Source organism: Macaca thibetana, chromosome 8 (genome assembly GCF_024542745.1).
Source record: "Macaca thibetana thibetana isolate TM-01 chromosome 8, ASM2454274v1, whole genome shotgun sequence".
Taxonomy (NCBI): domain Eukaryota; kingdom Metazoa; phylum Chordata; class Mammalia; order Primates; family Cercopithecidae; genus Macaca; species Macaca thibetana.
This window is the reverse complement of record NC_065585.1, coordinates 47086058-47102503: the sequence shown is the minus strand read 5'-3', so window position 1 is coordinate 47102503 and position 16446 is coordinate 47086058. Positions and strand designations below refer to the sequence as shown.

General features: G+C 42.4%; 2 protein-coding genes and 1 non-coding gene across 5 annotated transcripts in view; 1 reads left to right on the top strand and 2 right to left on the bottom strand.

Moving 5' to 3' along the window:
• The window catches only part of ERICH5 (glutamate rich 5), a 700842-nt gene that overhangs the window by 648927 nt on the left and 35469 nt on the right, over positions 1 to 16446 (top strand). The gene's annotated exons all lie outside the window — the stretch shown is intronic.
• RPL30 (ribosomal protein L30) lies at positions 4366 to 9083 on the bottom strand. Of its 2 annotated transcripts, XM_050800610.1 has the most exons (6): positions 9002 to 9083; positions 8504 to 8597; positions 8135 to 8187; positions 7732 to 7877; positions 5556 to 5686; positions 4366 to 4459 (listed from the first exon to the last, which is right to left on the bottom strand). In XM_050800610.1, exons 3-6 carry the CDS (start codon positions 8153 to 8155, stop codon positions 4410 to 4412), a joined length of 348 nt encoding a protein of 115 aa, XP_050656567.1. In that variant the 5' UTR covers positions 8156 to 8187; positions 8504 to 8597; positions 9002 to 9083; the 3' UTR covers positions 4366 to 4409. The 2 variants fall into 2 exon arrangements, with proteins under 2 accessions (XP_050656567.1, XP_050656566.1); XM_050800609.1 differs by lacking the exons at positions 8504 to 8597; positions 9002 to 9083 and adding an exon at positions 8296 to 8412.
• LOC126961910 (small nucleolar RNA SNORA72) lies at positions 4991 to 5122 on the bottom strand. The gene has a single exon (XR_007728490.1). It is a non-coding gene; the product is annotated as a small nucleolar RNA SNORA72 (small nucleolar RNA).

The following is a 16446-nucleotide window of genomic DNA, read 5'->3' as shown; positions in this document are numbered from 1 at the left end:
TACAAACCTGTACATCATGTTACTGAATACGGTAGGCAACTGTAAAACAATGGTGTTTTATCTAAACACAGAAAAGGAACTTTTCAGCCTTATTATAATCTTATGGGATCACTGTTGTATATGCCGTCCATCACTGGTGCATGACTGTTGTGTATGCAGTCATTATGGTGGTGCATGACTATCAGTTCTGGCATTGCTGCCAAGGTGGCTCAATTCTACTTTACTCTCTGTTGTGTTCAGGCTCCATCTAGTGGCTCAAAAGACTGCCTCCTCCTTTTCAGCAATTAAATACCTTTGAACCTAACATTTTCTCTCTCTGCCATGAGAATTTTTTTTTTTTTTTTTTAAGCTATTAAACACATTTCTCCTGGGGGAAGAAAAACCTCATGGCAAAAAAAAGGAAAAAAAAAAAAGCCTCCAACCAATGCATTAAAATCTACAGATTAATACAAGATATTTAACTTGAAGATTGTCTAAAATATTATTTCTCAATTTTCCTTGTTTCTGCCACTTGTACATCTCAGTGTAAGGGTTCTGCATTCCATTTTTATCACTTATTGGATTTAATCTGCAAAATAAGGCTAATAATAATATTGAGTGGTCAGAGGACTAAATGAGTTAACATACACACTATTTTGTAAGGTACTTAAAACTTTTATTATTTATTTTTTGAGATGGAGTCTCGCTCTTTCACCTAGGCTACAGTGCAGTGGCGTGACCTTGGCTCACTGCAACCTCCACCTCCTGGGTTCAAGCAGTTCTCCTGCCTCAGCCTCCCAGTAGCTGGGATTACAGGCACCCGCCACCACACCTGGCTAACTTTTGTATTTTTAGTAGAGGCGGGGCTTCGCCATGTGGCCAGGCTGGTGTTGAACTCCTGACCTCAGGTGATCAGTCAGCCTCAGTCTCCCAAAGGGCTGGGATTACAGGCATGAGCCAACATACCTGACCACATTATTTATTTTTAGAGACAGGGTCTTGCTCTGTCACCCAGGCTAGAGTGAAGTGGCACCATGATAGCTCACTGTAACCCCAACCTCTTGGGCTCAAGCAATCCTCCTGCCTCAGGCACCTGAGTAGCTGACACCACAGGCCTGTGCCACCAAAATGGGCTATTTTTAACTTTTTTATAGAGAACGGATCTCATTACATTGCCCAGGCTGGTCTCCAACTCCTGGCCTTAAGTGATCCTCCTGCCTCAGCCCCCCTAAGTGCTGAGATTACAGGCGTAAGCCACAGTGCTGGGCCCTAAAACATTTTAAATGTTCAGTATTAACTGTTATATTTTTACTCTTTAGCAGCCAAGAGTATTGGACACAAAGATGGTGCTAGAGCTAAGTATATGTTGAGTGAATGCGAGGACAGAATAAATTCTTTGCTGACCTGAGGAAAGTAATCTGGCAGATTCCCACCCCTAAACCATCTTTTGAAGCAAATAGGCAGTAGTAAATTAAATAATGGTAAATGCATAAGAAATTTAAGAACTACTATTAACAAACTTCTGAACTAGAAGGGCACAAGTGTATCAATAAGAGAATTAAGTAAATGTTTAAGCCCTAGTAGTCATTATCCACTCTAATTTTTGATAAGTGACACAAAGTTGAATACCTTGAGTCCCTGTCCTGCAGAATCTTAGTTAGAGAGAGGTAATCAATGCCATGAAAAAAGGTTCTAAGGTAACTCAGAAGCACCTGTTTTAGACTGGGTGCTAGGCTGACCCTCAGAACAAGCACAGGTCGGCTCAGAAAAGGGAGGAATGGGGGAAGGAAACCAGATTCCACTGCAGGTGAAGGGAGTAGCAAGTCTAAGTAGTAGTTGGTAGGTGGAAGACAGGGGATGGAAAACTTTTCCATGACACAGATGATTATCTTCCAGACAACCCAAGTATTAATAGTTGTATTCATAATCAGCCTAAAATTTGGTTTCTTCTCTACATTCCTTTTGCTCCTGCCACCATCCCATACCAACTGCAATTCTTAACACATTCTACAATATCCAACCTCTTCTTTCAGATTTCTATTTCCATATCTAAGAGTTCAGCAGAGGTATGGAGTAAATCCAATTGGCTGGAATTTCCTACAATCCTCTGAATATTAGAGCTACCCAGACACACTGCTTTCATTATAATCAGAAAAGAAAATTGAAATGTCACCTTACACTTTCCCAGATCTTCCTGGTCAGTGTCACTTTCTCTCTTACAGCAATTTTAAGAGCACTTAATCAAAGGTAACATAGGCCAGAATAAGTGAGGAATGTTTCCTATCTACTAGCTTTAAACTTCTTGTCTCTCTAAACTTTCTTGCTGAAAGAAAGAATAGTTGTGACTGCACAAAAAGAACGTGTAATGAAAAGGCAAAAACCAAATGATCTTATAGCATATCATTAATAGAAGGCCCTAGAAATCATAAATTTTCTAAAAAACCATCATTCCAAAATGCCTGCAGTCAGAAAACCACAACAGAAACCATGCAAAGAAAGGGTACACCAACATTCTGCAATATTGTAGTCTTCAGGTCACCACCCTTTGAGAAATTATATTCGAGCTAGTCAACCTGAAGGAAAAACTAACCCAAATAGTGTGAAAAGTCAACTTATGGGAAAAACTGACCAAGTAGATATAAAGCACACAAACTGCCTTAACCACGAGACTGAAACATTTTGAACTATGAAAACACACTATTAGAGACCAGTAGTCAGACCAAGCAATTCTTATCAAAGATTCAAATATTTTATATCACTTTCGCCACACCGGTCTCTGGATATGTAAACATGAACACCTTAGAACACTTAAAATCGTTCATATATTCAGTGACTCTTAACCAGGAGAGAAGCTGGTTTAAAAATGTGGTGACATTTGGGGGTGATTACAATGACATGGAAGGAAAACCAAGAATGAAAAATACCTGCAGAATCCACAGCCCTCCACGACAAAGAATTGTCCCATTACACAATGTCAGTAGTGCTCCCAAATTGAGAAATACTGAGTAAACTGGTAAAACTACTAAAAACCAGACTCTCCAAAGTATTAATATATCCACAACCTCAGATTAACTTCGGACACAAACTAAAATCATGAGCTATTCCCTTGAAAAAAAAAAAACTCCTAACCCCCACCTATCAAATTGGGAACATGACCCACCCAGGGCTGTTATATAGCTATTAAGAGCTGGGGTCCTCTGACTCCAAGTGCAGTAAATGCTTGATTGTCTGCATACTATTTAGAAGGCATCCTCATTTACTGTCTCACTCATCTACCATCAAAAACTGCCTGAAAGAGGGGAGGGAGAAAAGAAGGAGCAAGGAGATTGAGTCTAAAATCCAAAAGACATTGTCTTTTCTGACACTTCTGTGGCCTCCCTCCCTCAAAGCCCAGCTGACGACATAGGGCATACGTTACTAGCACCATTCAACTCTGTAAATTAATATCTAACTAAATCATTATTTCCTCTCAAATTAATTCCTTTGAATGTTCCAAAGGATATTAACGTATGAAGGATTCCCTGGGACATACTCTTGGGGGATGCAGTATAGTTTCCAAAAATGTGAATACTTAACGTACTTCACAGTGTATCTTTTAGGAGTATATGATTTAAAACATACTTGGGCAAACATGGACTTAACTACTGATTATCTGGGATTACTCAGAAATTGTCCAAGTGCACCAACTACTTACCTTAGGAAAGATTATTCATTAAAGTAAAACTTTTCTTGACCTATGACAGCATTTTGGATGGAGAAACATTTCAGTTAATCTTTTTTAGCTACTCAGATTTGGTAAATTGCAATTCTGGCTAAATTCTGGGCATTTAACCTTGTTGCCTCCTAAACACACTCAAATATAAAATGCAAACAACGTCCTGAGAATGGTATTACAAAACTTGAGCATCTTAAAACTCTAGTACTAGAAAGGAACCCAGTGCCCTCCCTTTACAAAAACTGGGCTGGGATCGGTGGCTCATGCCTGTAATCCCAGCACTTTGGGAGGCCAAGGTGGGGGGATCATGAGGTCAGGAGACCGTGACCATCCTGGCCAACATGGTGAAACTCAGTCTCTACTAAAAAAAAAAAAAAAAAAAAAAAAAACAACCCCGGCGTGGTGTGCACCTGTAGTCCCGCTACTCAGGAGGCTGAAGCAGGAGAATCACTTGAACCTGGGAAGCAGAGGCTGCAGTGAGCCAAGATTGCACCACTGCCTCCAAAGAAACAAACAGCAACAACAGCAACAAAAAAACCCTGGAAAACAGAAATCAGGATGTGTAACTACTGAAAAGTCTTGCCACCACATCTGCCTCATCCTCTCTAATCCAACCTTCAGGAAATTGTATTGAAACAAAAATAGAGAAAAATACTGAAATAGATACAATGTTTTTAAAACAATTAAATTTTATTAAAGGAAAATTTTGCATGGTTTACTTTTCACCAGTCTGTTCTGGCATGCTTCTAATGATGTCAGAGTCACCTAAAAAATAAAAATATAGTAATTTTACAATTTATTTAATAGCAACTGGTACCATAAAATTTCTCTACCTTTGGTTATCCCTTCTGTAGACAATGGTCTGCAAATTAGCACTGATTTTTTTTTTTTTTTTTTTGAGACAGAGTCTAGCTCTGTAGCCCAGGCTGGAGTGCAGTGGCGCAATCTCGACCTTGGCTCACTGCAAACTCCGCCTCCCGGGTTCACACCATTCTCCTGCCTCAGCCTCCCGAGTAGCTGGGACCACAGGCGCCTGTCACTGCGCCCGGCTAATTTTTTGTATTTTTAGTAGAGACGGGGTTTCACCGTGGTCTCGATCTCCTGACCTCGTGATCCGCCCACCTCGGCCTCCCAAAGTGCTGGGATTACAAGCGTGAGCCACCGCGCCCGGCCAGCATTGATTTTTTGCAAAAGTTATCACATTACCTGTACTGTCATTTTTCTTAAGGTTAATCAAAGATAACCCAGAATCATAGCCATTATATGATCACACAAAACGATCATATAATAAAATTGGTTTATCACCAGCATTTATAAAACCAGACCTAGGGAAAGAACTAGGTCTGGGGACACACGCATGGTCTTAATATAGCGAATGTTTAGCCTGTCCTGACTATTACAAAATCAGAACAGCGAGAATATTCGCAGTATTCTATGAATCAAAGATTCACAATTGGAAAACAAAATGATGTAGATTTTTTGGCACTTTTTTTTTTCCTCAAGCTAATTTTACATGTCTATTCTCTGGAAGCAAGAATTACTTTCTTCTGTTTTGCCAGATTATTCTCCCCTTATAATTTCACCTTTTACCAAATCTCTAAGTCATTATCGCACAGGTACTTTATCAAATGAAATTTATTATCTGACAGTAAAAATTTTAATTTATAATAAAGCCAATTATAATGTGTTGACATTCATAACCAATTCGCTACAAAAGACAACTACAGGATTTGCCTTGCTATATCCATATTCTATCTGAATTTAGGAACCAAAGACATTTGCGTAGTAAGAAATACTTGTCCAGACATTACATTAGAAAGGCAAAAAAAAAAAAAAAGACTTTATGATTTAAAAAGCATACCTGGATCAATGATAGCCAGTGTGCACACTCTGTAGTATTTTCCGCATGCTGTGCCCAGTTCAATATTATTTCCACTGTAGTGATGGACACCAGTTTTAGCCAACATTGCATAGTACTCTATTTCAGATTTCCTTTGGGAACCAAAAAAAGGCAAATAAATAAATGCAATACCAAGTGACTGACAGACTAAATGTTACTACTTCTTTTACTAGTGTTAATGTTCTTAAGGCCTTCAAAAAGTAACAAAATCACATACTACCCTTAAAAACATCATATTCATTATCCAATATAAACCAACATTTATATGTATCCTTTGCAAGTGAAGGGGCAACCAGCAAATATCTACTCAACCCCTACCATGTTTAAGACAGTATTAATACTCACAGAAGACGGTAGGATGCAAATAAACAAAAGCAAAGCATTATTTGTGCAGTGGCACGATCTTGGCTCACTGCAGCTTCCACCTCCCGGGTTCAAGTGATTCTCCTGCCTTAGCCTCTCAAGTAGCTGGGATCACAGGCATGTACCACCACACCCAGCTAATTTTTTATATTTTTGGTAGAGATGGGGTTTCACCATGCTGGCTAGGCTGGTCTCGAACTCCTGACCTCAAGGGATTCGCCCGCCTCGGCCTCCCAAAGTGCTGGAATTACAGGCATAAGCCACTGCACGCAGCCCTATTCTTTTTTTTTTTTTTAATCTAATGAAACTGAGCCACAGAATAGTAAGTGGAGGATCCAGAATCCAAACCTTTAAAAAATAAGCCATTTCTATCACTATCCCCCATTGCCCAGAATTCTAGACAGGGAGTGACACCGTTTTAAAGATAAAATTTCTGGCCTCATGCGTGTAATCCCAGCACTTTGGGAGGCCGGATCATTTTGAAGTCAGGAATTCCAGATCAACCTGGCCAACATGGTGAAACCCTGTCTCTACTAAAAATACAAAATTTCAGCTGTCAATTTAGTAGACACTAATGGTTTTAGGAATCGGAAAGGAGTCCTATACTATCTTGCCACTCAATTATGTAGATCCACATACCAGCAATAGTGCTACAATGTACTAGTTTAAAAAGAACCTCAAGCTGGTAGCTCACGCCTGTAATCTCATCAGTTTGACAGGCTGAGGTGGGTGGATCACCTGAGGTCACGAGTTCGAGACCAGCCTGGCCAACATGGCGAAACCCCATCTCTACTAAAAATACAAAAATTAGCCAGGCATGGTGGCAGGTGCCTGTAATCGCAGCTACTCAGGAGGCTGAGGCAGGAGAATTGCTTGAACCTGGGAGGCGGAGGTTGCAGTGAGCTTAGATTGTGCCACTGCACTCCAGTCTGGGTGACAAGAGCGAAACTCTGGCTCAAAAAAAAAAAAGCACCTCGGGCCCCATCCCAAATCCAATGAAATCAGAACTTGCATTTTAACATTACCCATGTGACTCCTTTGCACAGTGATGTTTCAGAAGCACTACTACAGAAGACAGGCTTTAAAGTTTCAAAGAATGGTTAGGGAAAAGCCCAACCCATGGGACGAGACAGAAAGGGCCCTCCAGGCTTTGACAATAACTAGACACCCTATATAAAACGCTGTAAGCAGCTTATGCATTACCACAGAAAATTTGGTCACATGGTTTATATTCTGCAAGGTCCAAGTTTCTTTAGCTTATTTACAACACCCCCTAAGTTCAATTTCAGAACAGTGAGTCAAGCATAAACCTTGACTCAGAACTGATTTAGTGGGCTAAACTAGGTGATTCTATGATAGCCTGCAACGCCATGGCCCAGCCTCAACTTTTCTTACCTAGTTTTTTGACAATAAAACAGGTTCACACAATGAAGCATCATTAGACACCTCAAAGCTAAAAGAACCAAAAAAGCAGGACACAAAATACATGGAAAAAACAAATAATGTGTCTGTGCTTCCATCAAACCCCAATGTCCTGTTTTCACTCCTCCTGCCACACACACGTTTCTCCCCCAGAAATAAGCTCACAGAAGGGGAGCACATGATTTGGGGGTGGGTGGGGGAGACGACAACGAAGGGCCAAACACCACAATCGCTACCATAATTATCCTGCAAGTGTTCGAGTTCATGGTACTCAGATTACAAGTTTACTCTCCTGTATATTCGTTCACGATGAATTCGCGGTAGGCGACGCTCGTTCAGGTTCTTCGATTACCTCAAAGCTGGGCAGTTGTTAGCGAGAATGACCAATTTCGCTTTGCCTTGTCTGATCATCTTCAGAGTCTGCTTGTACCCCAGGACGTACTTCCCACTTTTCATAACGAGTTGGAGCCTAGAGTTGATCGACTCCAGCGACTTTTTCTACAAAGCAAACATTAAACACGGACCTAAGGGCCTCGTCTGCAACCACTTCAAAACTGGACCCAGCTTTCTGAAGCCAAGCCTCTTAACTTCCGAAGTCGAGGACCCCAAGTCATTGAGAGGGCCACTGGGATTCCCTCTGGGGCCCTCCAAATGCCAGCACACATGCTGTCACCCCAGTGGGCTCACATCTGCCCGCCCCGGCCGAGACATCTCTCCACGTGAATCGGCTTCCGGGCCTGGCCCGCCTCACTCACCGTCTTCTTTGCGGCCACCATCTTCCTGCCTCAGGTGCGGGACGGCCCCCAAGCTAGAAGAGACAGAGGACAGGACAGGAAGTTTAGGATCCAGAGTTCCAAATGGCAACCCGCAAAGCTCCCCGCGCTGCCTAAACCTTGGTCAGCAGGAGCCCACTCACCAAAAGCAGCCACTAAGATGGCCGGGGAGCGAGAAAGGAAGGAGTTCCCACAATGCAAAGCTCTTCACGGCAGAGCCGGAATTGCAGGACCGGAAGCGGAAACAGATCGCAAGCAGAAGGGGCGGAACAAAAAGCGGAGGGCCGCTGCGGGTTGCTATTGGTACCGCTAGCTAGAATGGCTGCGGGAGCAGTACGCGGCGTCTCATACCTTTAATCCCAGCACTTCAGGAGGTCGAGGCGGGAGGATCTGTTGCGTCCAGCTCAAGGCCAGCCTGGGCAACATAGTGAGACCACCCCCGTCTCTACAAAAAATAAATAAATAAATTAGCCGGGCGTGGTGGCGCGCTCCTGTAGTCCCTGTTACTCCTAGCTCCGCCGGAGGCTGAGGCGGGAGGATCGCTTGAGCTCTGTAGGTCGAGGCTGCAGTGGCCGTGATCGCGCCACTGCACTCGGCCTGGGCGACAGAGTGAGACTCTGTCTCAAAGAAGGGAAAAAAAGAATGGCGGCGGGGGTGTTCGCTTTCCCTCTTTGCGGGCCTTTAAGCTTCTCGGCGTTGTGTTGCTGTTGGGCTTGGAGCTGCGATCTAACGAATCGAGGAGCTTAGAACCCGGAGGGAGTTGGAAAAGCAGACTGAAGGTGAGGTGGGAGGGTCGATGAGAAGAGGCTGCGGCGGCTGCGACCACGGTCTTAATGCGACTGAATTCACCTTTTCCCTGAGGCGCGGCTCTTGGAGAGCCTTGTGGATGACTCCGCTGCGCCGCAGCCCCCGCATTTACTCTCCGCTTGGTAGAAGCAGCAGTGTCCTCACCCCTGCGGTCACCCAAGTTACCTGTCCCCTTCCCCTGGAGAGCTGTGGCGCCCTGCGCGAGTTTCCCAAAATTCGCCTTTTGTGTCTGTGTTAGCGTGAACTTGTGAGCCGAGTTTGCACTGAGAGCGCGAAAAACAGGTCTAATTTTTAAAAAGTATTTCTGCTGTTAACGCTGGATCTTGGTATAAATGTCCAGAGACAGACCACTGAAAATATTAGGCGCTGAAAATCCCCACCTAATCAATCAGACCAGTGGGTAAGCTACGTGAGGGAAACCTCTTCCCCTCTTTAATTAAGCCTCACCAAAAAACGCGTGCTGTACCAGGAATCATTTACATATATGTATTTAATACTCACAAAATTTCCATGAGATAGTAACCCTTTTATTGTCCATTTTACATATCTAGGGCTGTTGTCAGAGCTAGGACCAGAGCCCAGGTAACTTAGGTCTCTTCACAAAGTTGATTCAGGCCGGATGCGGTGGCTCACACTTGTAATCTCAACACGTTAGAAGTCCGAGGTGAGCGGATCACCTGTCAGGAGTTCGAGACAGTCTGGCCAACATGGTGAAACCCCTTCTCTACTAAAAATAAAAAAAAATAGCCAGGTGTGGTGGCTCGTGCCTGCAATCGCAACTACCTCGGGAGGTTGAAGCAGGAGAATCGCTTGAACCTGGGAGGCAAAGGTAGCAGTAAGCTGAGATCGGGCCACTGCATTCAACTGCCTGGGTGACGAAGCGAGACTCCGTCTCAAAAAAAAGTAAAAAGGCCGGGCGGGGTGGCTCACGCCTGTAATCCCAGCACTTTGGGAGGCCGAGGCGAGCGGATCACAAGGTCAAAAGATCGAGACCATCTTGGCCAACATGGTGAAACCCTTTCTCTACTAAAAATACAAAAATTAGCTGGGCTTGGTGGCGCGTGCCTGTAGTCCCAGCTACTTGGGAGGCTGAGGCTGGAGAATCACTTGAACCCAGGAGGTGGAGGGTGCAGTGAGCAGAGATCAGGTCACTGCATTCCAGCCTGGTGACAGAGTGAGACTCCATCTCAAAAAATAGTAATAATAATAATAAATAAAATAAAAATAACGTTGATTCAAGTGTGTGCCCCTCTTTGCTGAGAAATTAACCAAGTTGAATTAGATTATCATAGTACTTGCTTTAATATTTAGTCATAAATTACTTAATACTGCAAATCCAGATATTTGTCTTCCTCTATTACCCTAGTTCTATAAACAAACTCTTTTTGTTTTTTACTAATTTTAGAACTAACAGATAACTAGTTCTCTGACTTAAAGAAACTGAGACCTGGAGAAGTTGTGGTGCTGCTACCTGATAGAGTAAAAGTTGAAACATCAGTCCCCCTTTTAATCCTGTGTTCTTTTTTTTTTTTTTCCTGGTCCACGTTTCATTTGCGGTTGTCATCCTATTATAAAAACTGAATCCTCAAGAGCATTTTCCATTGCAATTCACTCCAAGTACCATTTGGAAATGTTTATAGTCTGCCACTGACATTAGACATTCAGATATGAATCTTTTTTTTCCATTATCGTCAAACATTTTTCTTGATATGCAGAGAACTACACCCTACCTTCAGTAGGCTAATAGTCATGTTGAGAAGGCAAGACCTATAAAGACAATTAGTACAACTCTAACTGCCATGTGAAGTTGTCGTTACAGATGTTACGTGTTTATTACACAAACAGTACTGTGTGCCATCAGCTGTGTTGAGCCTGTGGTCATAAAAGATTCCTTCAGAAACCTTGCTGTCTATTGTCTGAAGAAAGGTATAAGCAAATAGCATAATGTGTTTATTTAACAAATAGATATGATGAATTCTTCCTCACTCCAGGCAATAAGAATATACAAAGACATGGTGACTGTTCTTAAAGAGCCTACTATCTAGCTAGGCCTTAAGGGAGAGTAATATAGGAATGATTAATTTTGTATAGACTTTCTTGTACTTTTCACAAACCTTAACTCATGGTTACAATAACCTCATAGACATTATTATCCTTACGTTACAAGGGCTAAGATTAGAGAGAAAAGTTGTTAAATAATTTAGTAAAGGTTAGACAGGTCAGAGCTGAGATTTGAAGTCAAGCACTTTGCAGGATTAACTGAAATCAAGGAGGGGATGCATTCTAGTCAGAGAAGAGCAGAAGCAAAGCTAAAAGGTGCTCGCTTCAGCAGCATGTATACTAAAAATTAGAACGATGCAGAGAAGTTAGTATGACACCTGTACAGCAATGACACACAAATTCGTGGGGAAAAAAAAAAAAAAAGCTAAAAGGAGACAAGAGTGGTTAGAACAGTTTGGCTGGAATATAGCATTCATGAGAAGGAAAGAGAAAAAAAGAATACAAAAGAAAAGTGGAATGTTAAAGCTTTAAATGTTACAGTTGTAAGTTTGCTTTAGAGTGGAATTATAATAAATCATTTTACACTCAAATTTTACTGCCTTTTCTAACCTTTTCCCAGAAATTTATTTAAATCCCTGGAAATTCCTTGTCCATTACTGAATCGCCTTTGGGAGAATGAATTCTGAATGGAAGAGGCGTGTTGATCAGTGATGCCATTGGGACCTGAAAACAGTGAAGGCTCTAAAATTAAATAGCCACCAGGAAAATTAAAGTTAGATATAAAATATTAAATTATTTCTAGAGATGGGATCTCACTATCTTGCCCAGGCTGGTTTTGAACTCCTGGCCCCAAGTGAACCTCCTGCTTCAACCTCCTAAAGTACTTGGTTATAGGTGTGAGCTGCTGTGCCAAAGTTTTTATTTATTAATTTAGGAGAGAGGAGATGGAAGGAGAGCAGAGAAAAGAGCACAAAGCTTTTTTTTTCTTGAAGGACAGATTGACAGTGTGTCAAAACAGAATGAACATACCTATGTAAGCATTTCGTGTGAAGATATACAAGATGACAGTGGCTTCCTCAGGAAAATGGGATTGGAGGTTGGAAGGAGGTAGAGAAGTACTTTTCATTAAAATTCCCTTCTGTGCTATTTGAGTCTTTTGGCCCAGTGATTCAACTTTTAGGAATTTATCCTGCAGAAGCAGTCACAGAGTTGCTTGAAGACATGGGAACAAGAGTATTTATTTCAGCTTTATTTATTTGTTTTTTGAGACCGAATCTCCCTCTGTTGCCCAGGCTGGAGTGCTGTGGCATGATCTCGGCTCACTGCAACCTCCACTTCCCGGGTTCAAGCAATTCTCCTGCCCAGCTAATTTTTGTATTTTTAGTAGAAACACGGTTTCGCCATGTTGGCCAAGCTGGTCTTGAACTCCTGGGCCCAAGCAATCCACCTGCCTTGGCCTCCCAAACTGCTAGGATTACAGGCATGAGCCACCATGCCTGAGCAGCATTATTTATAACAGCAAAAAATTAGAAACATCAAATGCTCATCATTCTTAAACAATATACAGTCATGCACTGCATAACGTTTTGGTCAATCATGGACCACATACACAACAGTGGTCCCATAAGCTTATAATACATTCTTTTTACTGTATGTCTTCTGTGTTTAGATACACAAATGCCACTGTGTTACTGTTGCCTACAGGTACAGTAGCACGCTGTACAGATTTGTAGCCTAGGAGCAACAGGCTACACCATATAGTCTAAGTGTGTAGTAGGCTGTACCATCTAGGTTTGTGCAAGTTCACTCTGATGTTCCAACAACAATGAAATTGCCTAACGATGTAGTTTGCAGAATGAATCCTAGTCATTAAGTGATGAATGACTATATATTTGTATAGGCATAGAAAACAGACTGGGAAACTATATATTTGTAGAGGCATAGAAAAAAGTCTGGAAAAGTCAGATATCATCAAAATGTAGAGAGATGAGAAGAGTGGGTCATGAGAAAGGGACCTTTACTTTTTCTTTAGGTTTTTTTAGTACTGCTTGAATTATTTTACAGTAAGCATTAATTATTGTTACATAAAAAATCCTTTTTTAATATTAATAAAGTGTTCATTTGTAATAAATGTGTCATGAAACATCAATTACTCCTCAATATAATGCTTCTCAAAGTCTGGCTCTCAGATCACCTGCATCAAAATCAATGATTCAAACTCCTGGACCCCACCTAGGCCTATGGAAGAAATCTCTGGGTGTGGATCCTGGGAATCTGAGTTTAGCAGTCATCCTAGATTATTGTAATAATTACTAAAATTTGAGAATTAGAGACCTAAAGAATGAGACAGCCAAATTGGTTCTGAGACATACCTGCTTAGACAGAGGTATAAATTAAACAATAATGATCCCTTGTATTGAGTGCTCTACTTTCAAAGCTTTTTTTTTTTTTTTTTTTTTTTTTTTTTTTTGAGACAGAGTCTTGCTCTGTCACCCAGGCTGGAGTACAATGGTGCAATCTTGGCTCACTGCAACCTCCACCTCTCAGGTTCAAGCACTTCTCTTGCCTCAGCCTCCCAAGTAGCTGGGATTACAGGTACCTGCCACCATGCCCAGCTAATTTTTTGTATTTTTAGTAGAGACGGGTTTTTGCCATGTTAGCCAGGCTGGTCTTGAGCTCCTGACCTCGTGATCCACCCGCCTCGGCCTCCCAAAGTGCTGGGATTACAGGCATAAGCCACCATGCCCCGCCTTTTTTTCCTTTCTTTTCTTTTTTTGAGACAGGGTCTTACTGTGTCACCCAGGCTGGAGTACAGTGGCACAGTCATGGTTCACCGCAACCTCAACCTCCCTGGCTCAAGGGATCTTCCCACCTCAGCTTCTGAGTAGCTGGGACTACAGGTGTGTGCTGTCGTGCCTAGCTTTTTTTTATATATATATATATATATATATATATATATATATATATATATATATTTTTATTGTACAGACAGGTTTCACTATGTTGCCCGAGATGGTCTTGAACTCCTAGGCTCAAGCGATCTTCCCATCTTGGCCTCCCAAAGTGCTGAGATTACAAGAACTTGCCTCAAAGCTTTTGTTTTATTTATTTTTTGAGACCAGGTCTCACTCTGTCATCCAGGCTGGAGTGCAGTGGCACAGTCACAGCAACCTCGACCTCCTAGGCTCAAGCAATTCTCCTGTACCAGTCTCCAGTGTAGCTGGGACCACAAGTACATGCCACCATGCCCAGTTAATTTTTAAATTATTTCTAGAGATGAGATCTCACTATGTTGCCCAGGCTGGTTTTGAACTCCTGGCCGCAAGTAAACCTCCTGCTTCAACTTCCTAAAGTACTAGGCTTATAGGTGTGAGCTGCTGTGCCAAAGTTTTTATTTATTAATTTAGGAGAGAGGAGATGGAAGGAGAGCAGAGAAAGGAGCACAAAGCTTTTTTTTTTTTTTTTTTTTTTTCTTTTTTTTATCTTTTTTGAGACAGAGCCTTGCTCTGTCACCCAGGCTGGAGTATAGTGGCAGTGATCTTCACTCACTGCAGCCTCCGCCTCCCGGGTTCAAGCGATTCTCCCACCTCAGCCTCCTGAGTAGCTGGGACTACAAGCACCCGACGCCATGACCGGCTAATTTTTGTATTTTTTGGTGGAGTCGGAATTTCACCATGTTGGTCAGGCTGGTCTCAAACTACTGACTTCAAATGATCTGCCTGCCTTGGCCTCCCAAAGTGCTGGGATTACAGGTGTGAGCCACCGCGCCTGGCCACAAAGCTTTTAAATATTCACTTTCCTCCAAAGTAATCAGGATAGTTGCTGTCCCTGTTTTACAGAATGATTAAAGTGCATGAGGTAACTTTTCTGAGGCACTTTTCTTTATATGATACCAAGTATCCTGTCCCAATTATGTGCTATGGTTTGAATATTTGTGTCCCCTCCAAAATTTATAGGTTGAAACCTAATGCCCCAATGCGATAGTGTTAGTAGGTAGAGCCTTTAAGAGGTAATTAAGTCATGAGGGCAGAGCCCTGATGAATGGATTAGTGCCATAAAAAGGGCCGTGAGAAGGTTCGTTGTCTCTTTTGCCCTTCTGCCTTGTGAAGATGAATTATTCCTAACTGCAGAGGATGCCGCATCCCAGGCATCATCTTAGAATAAGAATCACCAAACCTGCTGGCACCTAGATATTGGGCTTCCCAGCCTCCAGAACTGTGAGCCAGTAAATTTCTGTTTATAAATGAACCAGTCTCAAGTGTTCTGTTAAAGCAGCAGGAAAAGACTAAGATACTATGTGTCCTCACTATGCTTTAAAGAAAGGACTTAGTTGCTTTCTCCTAAGGATCTTACCATGATTTTGTACTGGAAACCAGTGATGCCCAAAGCACTCATTTTGTGTATGAATCATGACCACAAAATGGGAATGCCTCCTAGGGAATCTTAACTGAATCCACTGTATCTCTCTTTGGAGACAGACTTGAGGCCTTGGTTTCTCTGTCTCTCTGTTTCTCTCTCTCTCTTTCTTCTTTTTTTTTTATTTTTTGGTAGAGATGGAGGTCTCACTTTGTTGCCCAGGCTGGTTTCAAACTGTTCCTGAAGCAGTCCTCCCGCCTCAGCCTCCCATAGTTCTGGGATTACAAGTGTGACCCACTGTGTCTGGTCAACATTTCTCTTTCATACCTGCATGACTTTGAGCAATTTTTAAAATCTCTGCGGCTGGGTGTGGTGGCTCACACCTGTAATCCCAGCACTTTGGGAGGCCAAGGTGGGCGGATCACCTGAGGTCAAGAGTTCCAGACCAGCTTGGCCAGCATGGTGAAACCCGTCTCTACCAAAAATACAAAAATTAGCTGGGTGTGGTGGCAGGTGCCTGTAATTCCAGCTACTTGGGAGTCTGAGGCAGGAGAATTGCTTGAACCCAGGCGGCAGAGGCTGCAGTGAGCTGAGATCGTGCTGCTGCACTCCATCCTGGGTGACAGAGTGAGACTCCATCTAAAAAAAAAAAAAAAAAATCTGTAAGCCCCCATGTCCTCATCAATAACACTGGATAAAATAGAATAGGCCAGGCGCAGTGGCTCCTGCCTGTAATCCCAGCACTTTGGGAGGCAGAGATGGGTGGATCACTTGAAGTCAGGAGTTCAAGATCAGCCTGACCAACATGGTGAAACCCTATCTCTACTAAAAATACAAATATTAGCTGGGCGTGTTGGCATGCACCTGTAGTCCCAGCTACTCAAGAGGCTGAGGCAGGAGAATTGCTTGAACCCAGAAAGCAGAGGCTGTAGTGAGCTGAGATTGCACCACTGCACTCCAGCCTGGGCAACAGAGTGAGACTCTGTCTCAAAAACAAGCAAAAAAACTGGATAAAAGGAAGATGTGTACCTCATAGTATCGTTGTGAGGATCACAGCAAATATTATAGCACCAATCACAGGGCCTTGTATAGGAAAACCAGGCAGTGGATATTCCTCAATCTCATTCCTA

Excerpts from the sequence above, each read along its gene's own strand:
- RPL30 (XM_050800610.1), bottom strand. The coding sequence starts at position 8,155 with ATGGTGGCCGCAAAGAAGACG. Across the intron at positions 7,878-8,134 it reads TGGTGGCCGCAAAGAAGACG|AAAAAGTCGCTGGAGTCGAT; the intron begins GTGAGTGAGGCG and ends TTTGCTTTGTAG. Across the intron at positions 5,687-7,731 it reads AACAACTGCCCAGCTTTGAG|GAAATCTGAAATAGAGTACT; the intron begins GTAATCGAAGAA and ends TGGTTCCCAAAG.